The 13,113-nt window shown below is 42.9% G+C and overlaps 1 protein-coding gene across 4 annotated transcripts in view; it reads left to right on the top strand.

Annotated features, from left to right (window-relative positions):
• Nucleotides 1-13,113, top strand: part of ADGRF5 (adhesion G protein-coupled receptor F5) — a 109,593-nt gene that overhangs the window by 70,727 nt on the left and 25,753 nt on the right. For all 4 annotated transcript variants that reach the window (XM_065912113.1, XM_065912115.1, XM_065912111.1 and 1 more), the window contains exons 5-10: nt 1,964-2,140; nt 2,268-2,374; nt 4,875-4,933; nt 6,192-6,337; nt 9,343-9,564; nt 10,591-10,794. In XM_065912113.1, coding sequence (XP_065768185.1) covers nt 1,964-2,140; nt 2,268-2,374; nt 4,875-4,933; nt 6,192-6,337; nt 9,343-9,564; nt 10,591-10,794 — 915 coding nt within the window. The remainder of the gene's footprint in view (nt 1-1,963; nt 2,141-2,267; nt 2,375-4,874; nt 4,934-6,191; nt 6,338-9,342; nt 9,565-10,590; nt 10,795-13,113) is intronic.

Genomic DNA, 13,113 nt, shown 5'->3' with positions numbered 1-13,113 from the left:
TTGCAATATTGTGTTAGTTTCCACCATATAGCAAAGTGAATCAGTGATATATTCACATATATTTATTCATTTTTAGATTGTTCTCCCATATAGATCATGACAGTATTGAATAGAGTTCCTTGTGCTATTCAGTAGGTTCTTATCAGTTATCTGAAAGGCATTTTAAATCCTAGTACACAAAACTGAGTATTTTTAAGGCTAGACAATGTGTGTCAAACACGAAACAATACCTGGAATGTGGTAGGTGGTCTGGGATGGTCACTTTTGCCATCCTCTTAAGGCATATTCATCTTTCCCCTGGGAGTCCAAAGTTATTCAAATCCCACCCCCACATCTGTCTCAAAAACAAGCAAATGAAAACAGCACCAACAAAATAAAACAACCAAGAGGGCTTTAGCAGTGGGATTTCAGGTCAGTAAGAGAGAGATTTTTGACCAAGAAGGTCTTGTTGGTTTCCTTCGAATTACCAGTATCCGCTATACTCACTAGCAGCCTCGACTTCCCTGTTTCCACTTCACCCTGTCCTACTGCTGGCGCACAGGATGGCAACAATGTCCAAGGATTCCAAGGGACTTGGCTGTCCCTCCTATTTCAGCAACAGTTCTTTGACGGCTTTGCTTTGGGAAGTCATCCTGTGGACCTTTGCCTAGATGCCCGCCTGCAGAATTCCCAGGAATATGGCATTAGTCCAGTTTTAGATATAACTTCAAAGTCTTCAGGGCATTTTTCAATGTCAGTTTTCAATGGGATTAGAGTTTGCTTGGGCTGTTCACATCTGTCTTGAATACAAAAGGCACAAGTTTAGAAGTATACTCTATATTTGTTATCTATTGCTTCCCCGAAACTTAGCATCTTAAAACAACAAACTCAGGATTCCCTGGCAGTCCAGTGGTTAGGGACTCTGCAGTTTCACTGCCAAGAGCCTGGATTTGATCCCTGATTGGGAACCTAAGATCCCATAAGCCACATGGCGAAGCCAAAACAAACAAACAAATAAAAGCAACAAACATTTATCATGCTACACAGTTTCTGAAGGCCGGAAATCCAGAAAGAGCTTAGCTGGATGGCTCTGACTCAGGGTCTCTTGTGAGGCTGTAGTCAAGCCATTAGCCCAAGTTGCAGTCATCTGAAGGCCCAACTGGGGCTGGAAAACCCGCTTCCACGCTCACGTGTGTGGTTGCTGGTGAATCCTCAGCTTCTGCATAGCTATTGGCTGGAGACCTCAATTCCTAATCATGTGGGTCTCTCTGTGACATGTCCTCATCAGTGCAGCTGACTTCCCCCAGACCAGGTGATCAGAAGGAGAGAGAGAGAGAAAGCACTTGTAACCAAGAGGGAAGCCACACTGTCTTTTATAACCCAACCTCAGAAGTGATATAGCACCACTTCTGCTGTATTCTATTGGTTACCCAGAACAATCCTAGCATAATATGAGTTATTGTTGCCATTTGACCACCAAGTCATGTCCAACTCTTTTGCAACCTCATGGACTATAGCTCCCCAGGTTCCTCTGTCCATAAGATTTCTTAGTCAAGAATACTAGAGTGGGTAACCATTTCCTTCTCCAGGGGATCTTCCCAACTCAGGGGTTGAAGCTGTGTCTCCTGCATTGGCAGGCGGATTCTTTACCATTGAGCTAGCAGGAATCTATAAAAAGGGTGTGGGTACCCAGAAGCAGGGATGGCTGGGGCCATCTTAGAGGTTGGCTGCCATATGCTCAAAGTCTGAGAATCTGTTTACCATCTTATCATTGTAGGCAGTGGCTGGGATAGTTGACATCGCCCTCTTTTAGATGGCTATGCCTCACAAAAGGTGATATGTATGGGAATTACGAGAACCTCATGCAGAGTCAGTGAACTTCCCAGAAGGGCAATATGGAGTGGAATTAGGATTTCCTACAAGCCTAAGTACTTGTAATCTATAAATTACATCTTTCTCTCCTCACTGTTCTGGTTGATGACAGTCTGCAGACCTACTGGAAATGAAATCTGGTGCTCCTGTGAGACAGGCTATGAGTGGCCTCAGGAAAGTTGCCTCCACAATCTCACTTGTCAGGGACATGATGGTTCCTCTGCAGGGCATCACTGCAGTTGCCTTAAGGGACTGCCTCCCAAGGGACCTTTTTGCCAGCTCCGGGGAGGTAAGTAACTGCTCATTGAATGTTTGTTAGTGCCCATTTGATATCAACTCAAGAAAATGTTTCTCTGTCCTGTGTGTACTCAGTGCTAACATGGGATTTTAAAAATATGACCCTGTGTTCTCCACAGATATTATCCTGAGAGTGTCAGTCAGACTCAATGTGGGCTTTCAAGAAGACCTCAGGAACTCTTCCTCTGCCCTCTATAAGTCCTACAAGACTGACCTGGAAACAGCGGTGGGTTGTGGTCCCAGGAGTCTCTTCACCAACAAACTCTGAGCTGAGCTAAATCTATTGCGTTTACAGTGGGTTGTTTGCTTGAATCTGTCAGAATTCATGAAGCTTATGTTGAAATTATTTCTATACCTCTGGGATGATGATTTAAGAACTGCTCAAATCATACTGTGTTCAGAGGATGCTTTGACATCTTCACCTGATATCATCTTGACCCATGACATTATCTTGACCCATGACATTATCTTAACCTTTGACATCATCTTGACCTCTTTGGCTTCATCTTGACTTTTAGTATCATCTTGACCATTTTTACACCATCTTGACCTTGACATCATCTTGATCTACCATCTTTGACATCATCTTGACATATAGGTGGAAATTATTCCCAGAATAGAATTGATTCAGATAAAATTTGGTGGCATTAACTCACTAAAACCTGTTCAAAGTTCCAAAACTTTTGTCTAGAAATATCAGATGGTGCATTTCTATTCATCTTTACACACCACACTGATGAAATCCCTAACATCTTTTGTGCAGACCTGTTAAGTCTGACATAGAGGATTCTACACCACTTGATACTAGAGGTCCTTAAGCATTCACATTTAAGGCAGATTTAAATTTACTCATGTAGATAGGTTCATCTGTGTCATACTTCAGATTCCACATACCAGAAACAGACTCACAGATCCAGAGCACAGACTGGCTATCAAGGGGGAGTGGAGGAAAGGATTGGGAGTTTGGGGTCAGCAGACGTAAACGATTATACATAGAATGGATGACAAACAAGGTCCCACTGGGTAGCATAGGGAACTATATTCAGTATCCTGTGATCAACCATAATAGAAAAGAATATGTAAAACTATGTATGCATATGAAAATCTGCTCATGTAAAGATATAGGGTATTCCCTCAATGTAATATGTGTGCCAGACACTATTCTAAGTGCTTTACATTGGATTAATTCATCTAAACCTAAAAACTGGTTGAATCAATTCATTTGGAATAGAGCTTCTCAACTGGTGTGGTCAAATTGCTATAGGTAGACTGATGTAATGACTCCCCTTAACTCTCCAGGCAGCCAACCGCCTGCTTCAAACCAGGAGCAACCTCCCGCTTACCCCAGTCAAGTAGGGGTTAATATTTTTTATCGGTGCCATCATGCAATGCTGATACAGGAGAGTTCTTGGATATCTGATTTGCATATCAGGCATGTCATAGTTCTGCACAGCGTGAGAATCCTCCTCGTGCACACAAGTCACACTACACATATCACACGACATTGTATACTTTTGAGGAAAAAAGACACTAACATATTAATTGTTTGATCCTGCCCTTCCAGCTCCCTAACACAGCACTTTGCAGGTGCAATCTACCCTGTAAATGTAACTTGATTCAGATTGAATCTCCTGCGGAGTTGGAATTCAGTGGAGTTAAAAACATCAGTAAAAACCACATTGGCTTAACCAAAGCTGTGATATGTTTAGTGAGGAATCAGGCAGTGTATTGGTCACAAGAAGACACCTCGTATATTTCCAACTGCAGGAAGTGTAAATTGACTGTGGATCCCAACTGGTGCCCACTACTAGTGAGTGAGCAGGGCAGGTCTGTCTGACACACGCCGGACTCCTTTGGAGGCTATACCGTACTTCTAGGCTCAGTCTAGATGATTTCATCTAACCTCCCCTCCTGTTCAGTTTCACTCGGGTCTGATGGCTCTGTCCACCTTCCCTGATGCCTCCTCATTGTTTTCCTCTAGGCATTTCCCTAAGTCATTTATTTTAATTTAATTTGTTTGTGGCTGTGCCAGATCTTCATTGCTGCATGAGCTTTCTCTCGATTCAGTGAGTGGGGCTGCTCTTCCCTGTGATGCGTGGGCTTCTAATTGCAGTGACTTCTCTTGTTGCAGAGCACAGACTCTAGGGCAAACGGCTTCAGTAGTTGCAGCATGTGAGCTCAGTAGTTGTGGGTCTCGGGCTTGGTTTCCCTGAGGCATGTGGGATCTTCCCAGACCAGGGATTGAATCCATGTCTCCTGCACTGGCAGGTGTATTACTACTGAGCCACCAGGGAAGCCTCCCTAAGTCAATTTTTTGCACATTTACTCTGATGTTTGCTTCCTGGAGAACCCAGAATGACCCAGGTAAATAGGAATTACTTCTCCAAAGATCTGAAAAGCTAGCACTTATTCGGTCACTTAACAAAATATACAGAGAGCATTTTACCCAAGGTGATAAGAAATACGAGCTTCCCTGATGGTTCAGTGGGTAAAAAAATCCACCTTCAATGCATTAGACACAGGAGACGCATGTTCAATCCCTGGGTTGGGAAGCTCTCCTGAAGGAGGGCATGGCAACCCACTCCAGTATGCTTACCTGGACACATCAGAAGTGACTGAGCATGCACACATGATAAGAAATACACACTTTTTACCCTGTTTCAAATCATTTGACATATCTGTCAGTGGACCTTGATTAATGGTACTTATCTTGCTTTATTTTCCAGTTCTGGAAGGGTTACAGTATTTTACCAGGCTTCAAGTTGGTGACAGTGACAGGGTTCAGGTAAGAATGCTATAATTCGGTAATTTTCTCCAATGGCGGGCTTCCCTGGTGGCTCAGTGGTAAAGAATCCGCCTGCAAGGCAGGAGCCGCAGGGGACATGGGTTTGATCCCTCAGTGCAAAAATCCTCTGGAGGAGAGCTTGGCAACCCACTCCAGTATTCTCACCTGGAGCATCCCATGGACAAAGGAGCCTGGCAGGTTACCATCCACAGGGTCGCAAAGAGTCGGACACGACTGAAGCGACTTAGCACACACGCACGCATCCAATGGCTGGTACCAAAAAGTTAGTGAAAAAGCAAAAGCCTGTTAGAGGAGCACTGTCTGGGATGCCCAACGGGAACAGTTTGATAGAGGTGAAGACAATGCCAGATTGCCAGGGCTTGAAGGGGAAGGAAATACTGAGAATAGTAGTTCACTCCTTAGAGATGTACCTATCTAGAGGGAAGGTGAGAAAAAGATCTGTATTCATTCTATGCATGCATGAATTTTGCAAACAAAGATGTGGTATCTAGAGGGTCAGAAATACAAAAGTGAAATAATGTCATGCAATAGCACCCTTATTTTATCATTTTTTTAGCATTTATTTACTTGACTGTGCCAGGTCTTTGTTGTGGCACATGAAAACTTTAGTTGCAGCATGTGGGATCTGGTTCCCTGACCAGGGATCAAACCCAGGCCCCCTGCATTGGGAGCAAGGAGTCTTAGCCACTGAACACCAGGAAAGTCCCAAATAAGCTTTTACTTTAGAAAATTAGCCAGTTAGCTATGGCTATAATGTTGTACAACACCGTGTAATGCCTCACTGTGGAGTTAGGTGCCCTGACAGCCCTGAGTATGTTTGCCCAGTGTTTCAAAAAGCCACTTACCGTTTACAAAATTAAGAATGTTTCCAGAAACATTGAGGATTTTGACTTCACTGGATATTCAGCATAGCTGGTAACCCTGGGTCAGTCTGGCTATGTGGCAACAGTCTCCACCTTGTAGTTAATACCCTTGACCACTTGTGGGATTCAATTCACTCCACCCCATCTGGCTATCCTGGCCATTTCTGTTACCTGTCTGCAGACATTTGAGTGTTTGAACCCTGCCTCAGGCTTTCAACTAGAGCTTAGAAATAAGTGGATTTCAAGTGAACCCTCAAAGTAAAAGGTCCCCAGGCTCTTCCTGCCATTTTGCTTTTTTATGCAAACAAACCATAAGGATCTAGACTCTTCCAGGTCACTTACTGCTTTCACTGAACTGAATGGTCTCCATCCAGGCCTGGAAGTGTGGTTGTGACGTATGAAATCGCAACAACAACAACAGCATCACCTGCGTTAATGTATAAAGCGAACGAGAAAGTCACACAGAACCTCAATCAGACCTACAAGATGGAGAGCAATTCCTTTCAGGTTACTTATAGCAGTAAGTAGACTATTGCTGCATTCTTCCTATATGTACCATCTACTTAGATACGGTAACAGTATTTATCATGATGCATAAACCTGAGAAGTCGCATGATGACTTCCTCTGTGGAGAGAAACTCTCCAGTTCCTGGCATACAGGTTTTGTGCCTTCTCACCACCTTCGGCCACTTTGGCACCCCCTTTGGGTGGCGGTGGATGTGGAGGGTCCCAGGAGGGAGAGATTTTACAAGGAAGGGGCCACAGAGCCATCTGGGTTTACTGATTTTTTTTTTTAATTGACAGACTCAAAACATTCAAAAAAGAGAACTAACATTGTGATGATAGTTGCTGCTATCACTCAGTCGTGTCTGACTCTTTGTGACCCCATGGACTACAGCACACCAGGCTTTCCCATCCTTCACTGTCTCCCGGAGCTTGCGCAAACTCATGTCCATTGAGTCAGTGATACCATCCAACCATCACATCCTCTGTCTCCCACTTCTCCTTCTGCCCTCAGTCTTTCCCAGCATCAAGATCTTTTCCAATGAGTTGACTTTTCGCATCAGGTGGCCAAAGTATTGGAGCTTCAGCTTTAGCATCAGTCCTCCAATGAAAATTCAGGGTTGACAGACCCCAAACCTCCCCAGAAGTAGAACTAACATTGTGATGGTGGAGAGGGGGGTATTCATGAGATGCCCTGATATTGACCAGGGGTGCATTGTTACTTTAGAGCCGTAGTTCTCAAATTGTGGCCCCTCCAGCAGCATCCGCACCATCTGGAAACTTGTTAGAAAAGCAAATTCTGGGGGTTACCCCAGACCAAGCTGGGCCAATCTGTATTTTGGCAAGCCCTCCAGGTGATTTGAACCACTGCTTTGGATCACATATAGCAGTGGTAAGAGTCCTGGCATTTTAGATGCTCTCCCTCATTTTCCAAATGGGGTATAGAGTTGGGCTCTGTTGTGTAATTAGGGGGGTGCATCTACTGTGGCCTGGGGGAAAGCAAGGGGAGCCAACTCAGCAGAGATGTGGTGAGCAAGCGATGACTGGCAGCTGTTCTGCGTAAATCAGGCCCATGGTTCATGCCTTTAGGGGACTCCTCTTTGGAACATCACAGTCCACCATGGGGAGGGCTCTGAAGGGGCACAGCTAAAAGCACCTCTTCTCAGGAGTTAGACCATCCTTACAATGGGTCCATATTCTATCTCTTTACAATCACTGCTAATATTTTTAGACATCCTATCATTTGGGAAGGAGAGGGTGGGGCAGATTGTGAGAGCAAATCACCCTTAGGGTAAATGACTTGCTCAAGGTCACATGGTAAGTAACATCATTTTGCATGCCTCAGGTCACCTCATGAAATATTCACAGGTGGCTTTGCTTATGAATAGTTGAATGTGATTTTCTGAAATCTTATTTTATTCAGGAGCCTGAAAAATTAGGCAAGAGATATTTAGATATCTGGATATTTTGAACATCATAGCACCCCAAGTTAATTCTATGGTATTTTAGGCCCATGTTTACAATACGAACTGGCTTCCCTTGTGGCTCAGCTGGTTAAGAATCTGCCTGCAATACAGGAGACCTGGGTTCGATCTCTGGGTTGGGAAGATCCCCTGGAGAAGGGAAAGGCTACCCACTCCAGTATTCTGGCCTGGAGAATTCCATGGACTGTATAGTCCATGGGGTCGCAAAGAGTCGGACACGACTGACTGACTTTCACTTTGACTTTACAGTAAGAACAGGGTGTGGCCTGAGCATAAAGAACCATCCAAAAGATGCCTCCCAGACCCTTCTTTCTCAGCTCCTTAGATTTTCTCAATACATGGAATTCATGAATAACAAAGCTCAGCTTAGAGGGAAAACCTGTATGTTATATAAGCAAAGGAGAGCCATAAAAGCCCCAAAATAGCGAGTACTGTGTTTTTATTTCTGTCTGTGAGGATGACTTAATGCCACATCTCTTGAGAAGTTTACTGTGAAACCAGTAAGAATAGCTACTATCCCTCCAAGTCACCTCCCAAGTTAGCTGTCACTCATCCTATCTTCCAGACAAGGAAGCCAAGGTTCAGAGATACTCAGCAAGCTCCCCAGCACCACACAGCTATGCCTGGCTCAGAACCGGAATTCAAATTCAGATCTGTGTGTCTATAAACTGCCACTTTTATAGGCCCATATGTGTTAGGTCTTTAAAAAAATGTCTTATTTCCCAAGCATGAGTTATTGTAAAAAATTAATTGGTTTTCCCACTTTTAATTTATCAAAGGCACAAGACAGAGCTTTCAGTCAGCATGAGGTATCAATTATCAGTAACAAACAGTTGATATTTCTCAAATCAGGGGCAAAGAAACTTGATGTTTAGGTTAGTTGGTATGACTTTTTCATAAGCAAATGTGCAATTTTCTACCAGACTATTAGAACTTTTTTTTTGCATTTTTACTTTATAAATTTTATTGAAGTATAGTTGATTTACAATGTTGTGTTAATTTCCACTGTACAGCAAAGTGGTTCAGTTATCTATATTTATATTTGTACTTTCTTTGTCATATCCTTCTTTTCTGTGGTTTGTCTAAGGATTTTGAACATAGTTCCCTGTGCTATACGATAAAACCTTGCTGTTTATCCAACCTATACATAATAGTTTGTATCTGCTAATCCCAACCTCCCAATCCATCCCTCCCCTATCCTCCTTCCACTTGGCAACCACAAGTTGCCAAGTTGTCTGTTCTTTGTATCTGTGACAGACGATTTGAAACACTGAAAATAGATTCAGTATCCCCATTAGCATCATTGACAGCTCTCAAGTGTGCAAAGATCCCAAGCTAGAAACTGTGTCCCTAATAGCTGGCTCGGTCACTCCGGGCCCTCAGGTCCCAGCTATCCAGGGAAGGAGTGCGGGGAACCCATCGCATCATTCATCGCCACAGAGACATCTTGAGAAGACCAGTGGTGGTAGCATTGGGGAGTAGCATTAATTCCATTCATTTGCTTTGGGATCCTAATGGCTTTTGTTTGGGTTTCCAGATGAAACGAAATTCTCCATCACACCAGAAATCATCTTTGAAGGAGATACAGTAACCCTGATGTGTGAGAATGAAGTTTTTTCCACCAACGTGTCCTGGACGCACGTGGAAATGGACGTCGACATGCAGAACAACACTGAAGTCTCCATCTACACCTCCGTGCTCAACAACATGACCTCTGTGTCCCGCCTTATCATCCACAACATCACTCAGGCTTACACGGGTAGGTTGCCATTCAGCAGCTGGGGCGAGGAAAGGAATGCAGGGCTAAGAAAGAATCAAACCGTGGTAGTGTCTGTAGATGGCCTTTTCCTCTTCAAAAAGAAGCTCAAATTTTCACAACTGAAAATTAATCCCTTGGTGAACGAGCCAAGCAAATTTAGCCTGGGGAGACAAATATAATTTTCCACATTTACCGAAGCTTATGAGCTGGAACCTAAGACAAAAAGAAGGTTTCTTTTCTTTTTTTTTAACGTTTTTTAAAAATGTGAGAAGAGCTTTGTTGAGGTAGAATTGACATAGAATAAACTGTGCATATGTAAACTTAATATGCTTACATTTATCATTTAAATTATGACTTATGTGTATAATTGTGTACATATAGTTTAATAAGTTTTGGCATGTGTGTACACGTGTGCAACTATCACCATAATCAAGATAGTGAACATGTTCATCACTGCTCTCCCCAAGTTTTCTTCTTCTCTGTTGTAATCCCTCCCACCTGTTCCTCCCCAGAAACCACAGAAGCATAACTCTTACACCTGACATTCCAAAATTTAATAGCATCACTGCAATCCAGATGTCAACAGAGGCATCCCATTTTCTCTGAATGAGAAACTAGACTGCAGACACATGGATTCTATCAAGTATTTGTTGACTCTCACTTTGCCACAGAGTTGAATAGGATGCCAAAATGATCCATGATTTTCTAAATCTCCAAGTTTGTCCCATCTTCCCTTTGTACCTCTGAAGCATCCCCACACTTTTTTTTCTTACCAGCAAGGACTCAGATTTCTGCTTTTCCTTAGAACTTCTCTCTGCTCCTCACCTTGTGGCATCAGAAATGTCTCCCTAAACCTTCTATACCTCCTGAATATTCCTTTGGGGTTGCTTACACCAAGTCTCACATGCTTTTGAAAATGGTTTCTCATGAAGTACCACCATGACACATGAGATGAGGCCATCATTCTTCTAGGGAACTAGACATATGTATAGTAATCATCCATGTCTTTTTGTGTATTCGCTACAGGTGAATACATTTGCAAACTGACATTAGATATTTTTGAATATGCATCCAGAAGAAAAGTGGAAGTTATACCCATCCAAATACTGGCAAGCGAAGCCACGGAGGTGATGTGTGACAACAATCCTGTATCTTTGAGTTGCTGCAGCGAGGTGAACGTGAATTGGAGTCAAATTGAATGGAAGCAGGAAGGGAGTATAAGCATCCCAGGTGAGCCTGTTAAAAACCCTTTGGCAAATAGGTTTCTTGCCTTTGGGCCAAGTAAAAATGGAGATGTGGTGGGTAAAACAGCAAGTGTGGGTAGCTCGTTTTTTCTAGACCTCAGACTGTGGAAAAAGTACTAGGTTTGATGCCAGCTCCAGCTAAGTCATGCTAGAACAAAATGCCCAAAATACGTACACATAAGTGTCATGTGTGTTCTGTGCTCAGTCTTGGCCAACTCCTTGTGACCCCATGCACTGTAGCCAGCAGGAATACTGGAGTAGTATTCCTGCTGGGAATATTACTACTTTTGCCATCTTCTCCTCTAACGATCTTCCCAGTCCAGGGATTGAACCCGAGTCTCCTGTGGCTCCTTGGATAGCGAGTGGATTCTTTACCTGCTGAGCCATTGGGGAAGTCCATAAGTGTCACGCTTGGGTTATAAACAAGATTCTGGCAGAGAAGATTCAAGGAGTGATGGGATGACATAGGTTTATGGCATCTTCCCTGCAGAAAATCTTGTCCCCACTTCCCTTTCCTTTCCCTCTTCAACAAAGAGACAAAGATGAGGTCATGGGTTTTGCTTTGAAGTCTGACGTGGAGAGTCGAATTCCTGAGTCTCTCCTGGTGTCTGTCCTTCCCACTCATTATCTGACTCTCTGCCTTTGGTTCTATATCTTTCTCTATCAACCTGTTTGTCTCTCAACCAATGTCAATTTCTGATCCTGTTGGTTATCTGAGATCACGCTTGAAATTCCCCACCTTTTAAGTTATACTGATGAATAATAATATTAGAAGAAATTAAAATAGCAATAGTGCTCTTTTTTGTGTAATAATTTATGATTAACCAATTTTTAAAAAACTTGTTATCACTTGAAAAAATGTTTTATTTATTTTAATTGGAGGACAGTTGCTTTACAATGTTGTGTTGATTTCTTCTGTACAATATGAACCAGTATTAAGTATGCATATATTGTTATCACTTTAATCACATTTAAATTTGACCCCAAGTTTAAAGCAGGCATTTTTTTTTTTGCCTTCCATTTTCAAATAAGGAAATTGAGGTTCAAATTCAATGACTTATCCGAGGATGTCACAATAGAAAAAGAAAATCATTCACCTTGCTTCATAGTCTTTGTCTTGGCCAAACTATATCACACATGCCTGGTGAGTCAGACTTGGCATGAGCTGATCCGGCAGATATTGTACTGTGAAACAGAAGACTGTTCTCTGCCTAGAAACCTCACATAGGCAATTCTTTTCTTAAGAAATGACAGTATTATGTGCTCATCTTTCAAGTAAAAAAAAATCATTAAAGCAACTGTAGCTTTAGCCATGAAATCCATCAGTGTGGTGGAACTTTTATAAACCGTTTCCTGTCAGACAATATTAAATCATAAATAAAATAAGGACCAATTGATATGTAATGTTTTCTGAGCACATCTAGTTTGCAAAGCACATTTGTTTCCACCTTAAAGTACTCTGCAGAATGGGAAAGGCATCTGGTAACTGTTGAACAAGTTGACATATGGTCCATTTAGCCACTTTCCTGATTGGTAAGGAAGAGGAGGTGTAGACATCCTGAAGGAACTGCCAGATGGGAGAAAGACCTCGCACAGTTCCCGTGGCTCTGACTTAGACGCTTTCAACTGTGAGTGGTGAAAAGCCTGGCCCTCTGGCAAAGGAACCAGGAAGTCTACAGTGCAGATGCTCAGGGACCTCTCTGAGGCCATCCCAGCTACAGACATTCCTAATGCCCCGGGCAGGCTCAACCAACAACAGAACAATGGATTTCCTGCCACCGGCTGGCCGCCTGGGGACCCGCACAGCGGGTTCTCTGATGAATTTAACCTCTGCTCTCTCAACACCTGTCCTCTTTCCTTCTCCCTTGCCCTCCCTTCGCTGGGGCCATCTTTCTCCAAATTCCACAAGTTCTCTTAGCAGCCATTTTTCTAGATCAGGAGAAAGCAATCTAGCTAAATAATTCACCCCAATGTGTTGGACCTGAACGCATCGCCTCATCTCAGAAATGGTTGCACTGGATTTTCAAAGCACTTCTGGCAAGGGATAAGATGGAAAGGAAGTAATCCATAGTGTCAGAATTTCCAACTTTAAGAAGATGAGGGTGGTCTTTTTCAAACAGGTTGGGCTTTCTGGGGTATTTGGGTATTTCAGTGCTTGTGGAATCTTAGAGATTAAACTCAGCAGGGACAGTGAAAGTACTAAATCCTAACCAATAGATTGCTAAGGAGCTCCCAGATTTTCATCTTTTAAATAGAGACAATGGTACCCATTTTGTGAGACTTTTGAGAGAAAAGAGATAATAAA

Source organism: Muntiacus reevesi, chromosome 20, assembly GCF_963930625.1.
Source record: "Muntiacus reevesi chromosome 20, mMunRee1.1, whole genome shotgun sequence".
Classification (NCBI taxonomy): domain Eukaryota; kingdom Metazoa; phylum Chordata; class Mammalia; order Artiodactyla; family Cervidae; genus Muntiacus; species Muntiacus reevesi.
Note: the sequence above shows the minus strand (reverse complement) of the source record. Positions and strands in the feature narration are given on the sequence as shown.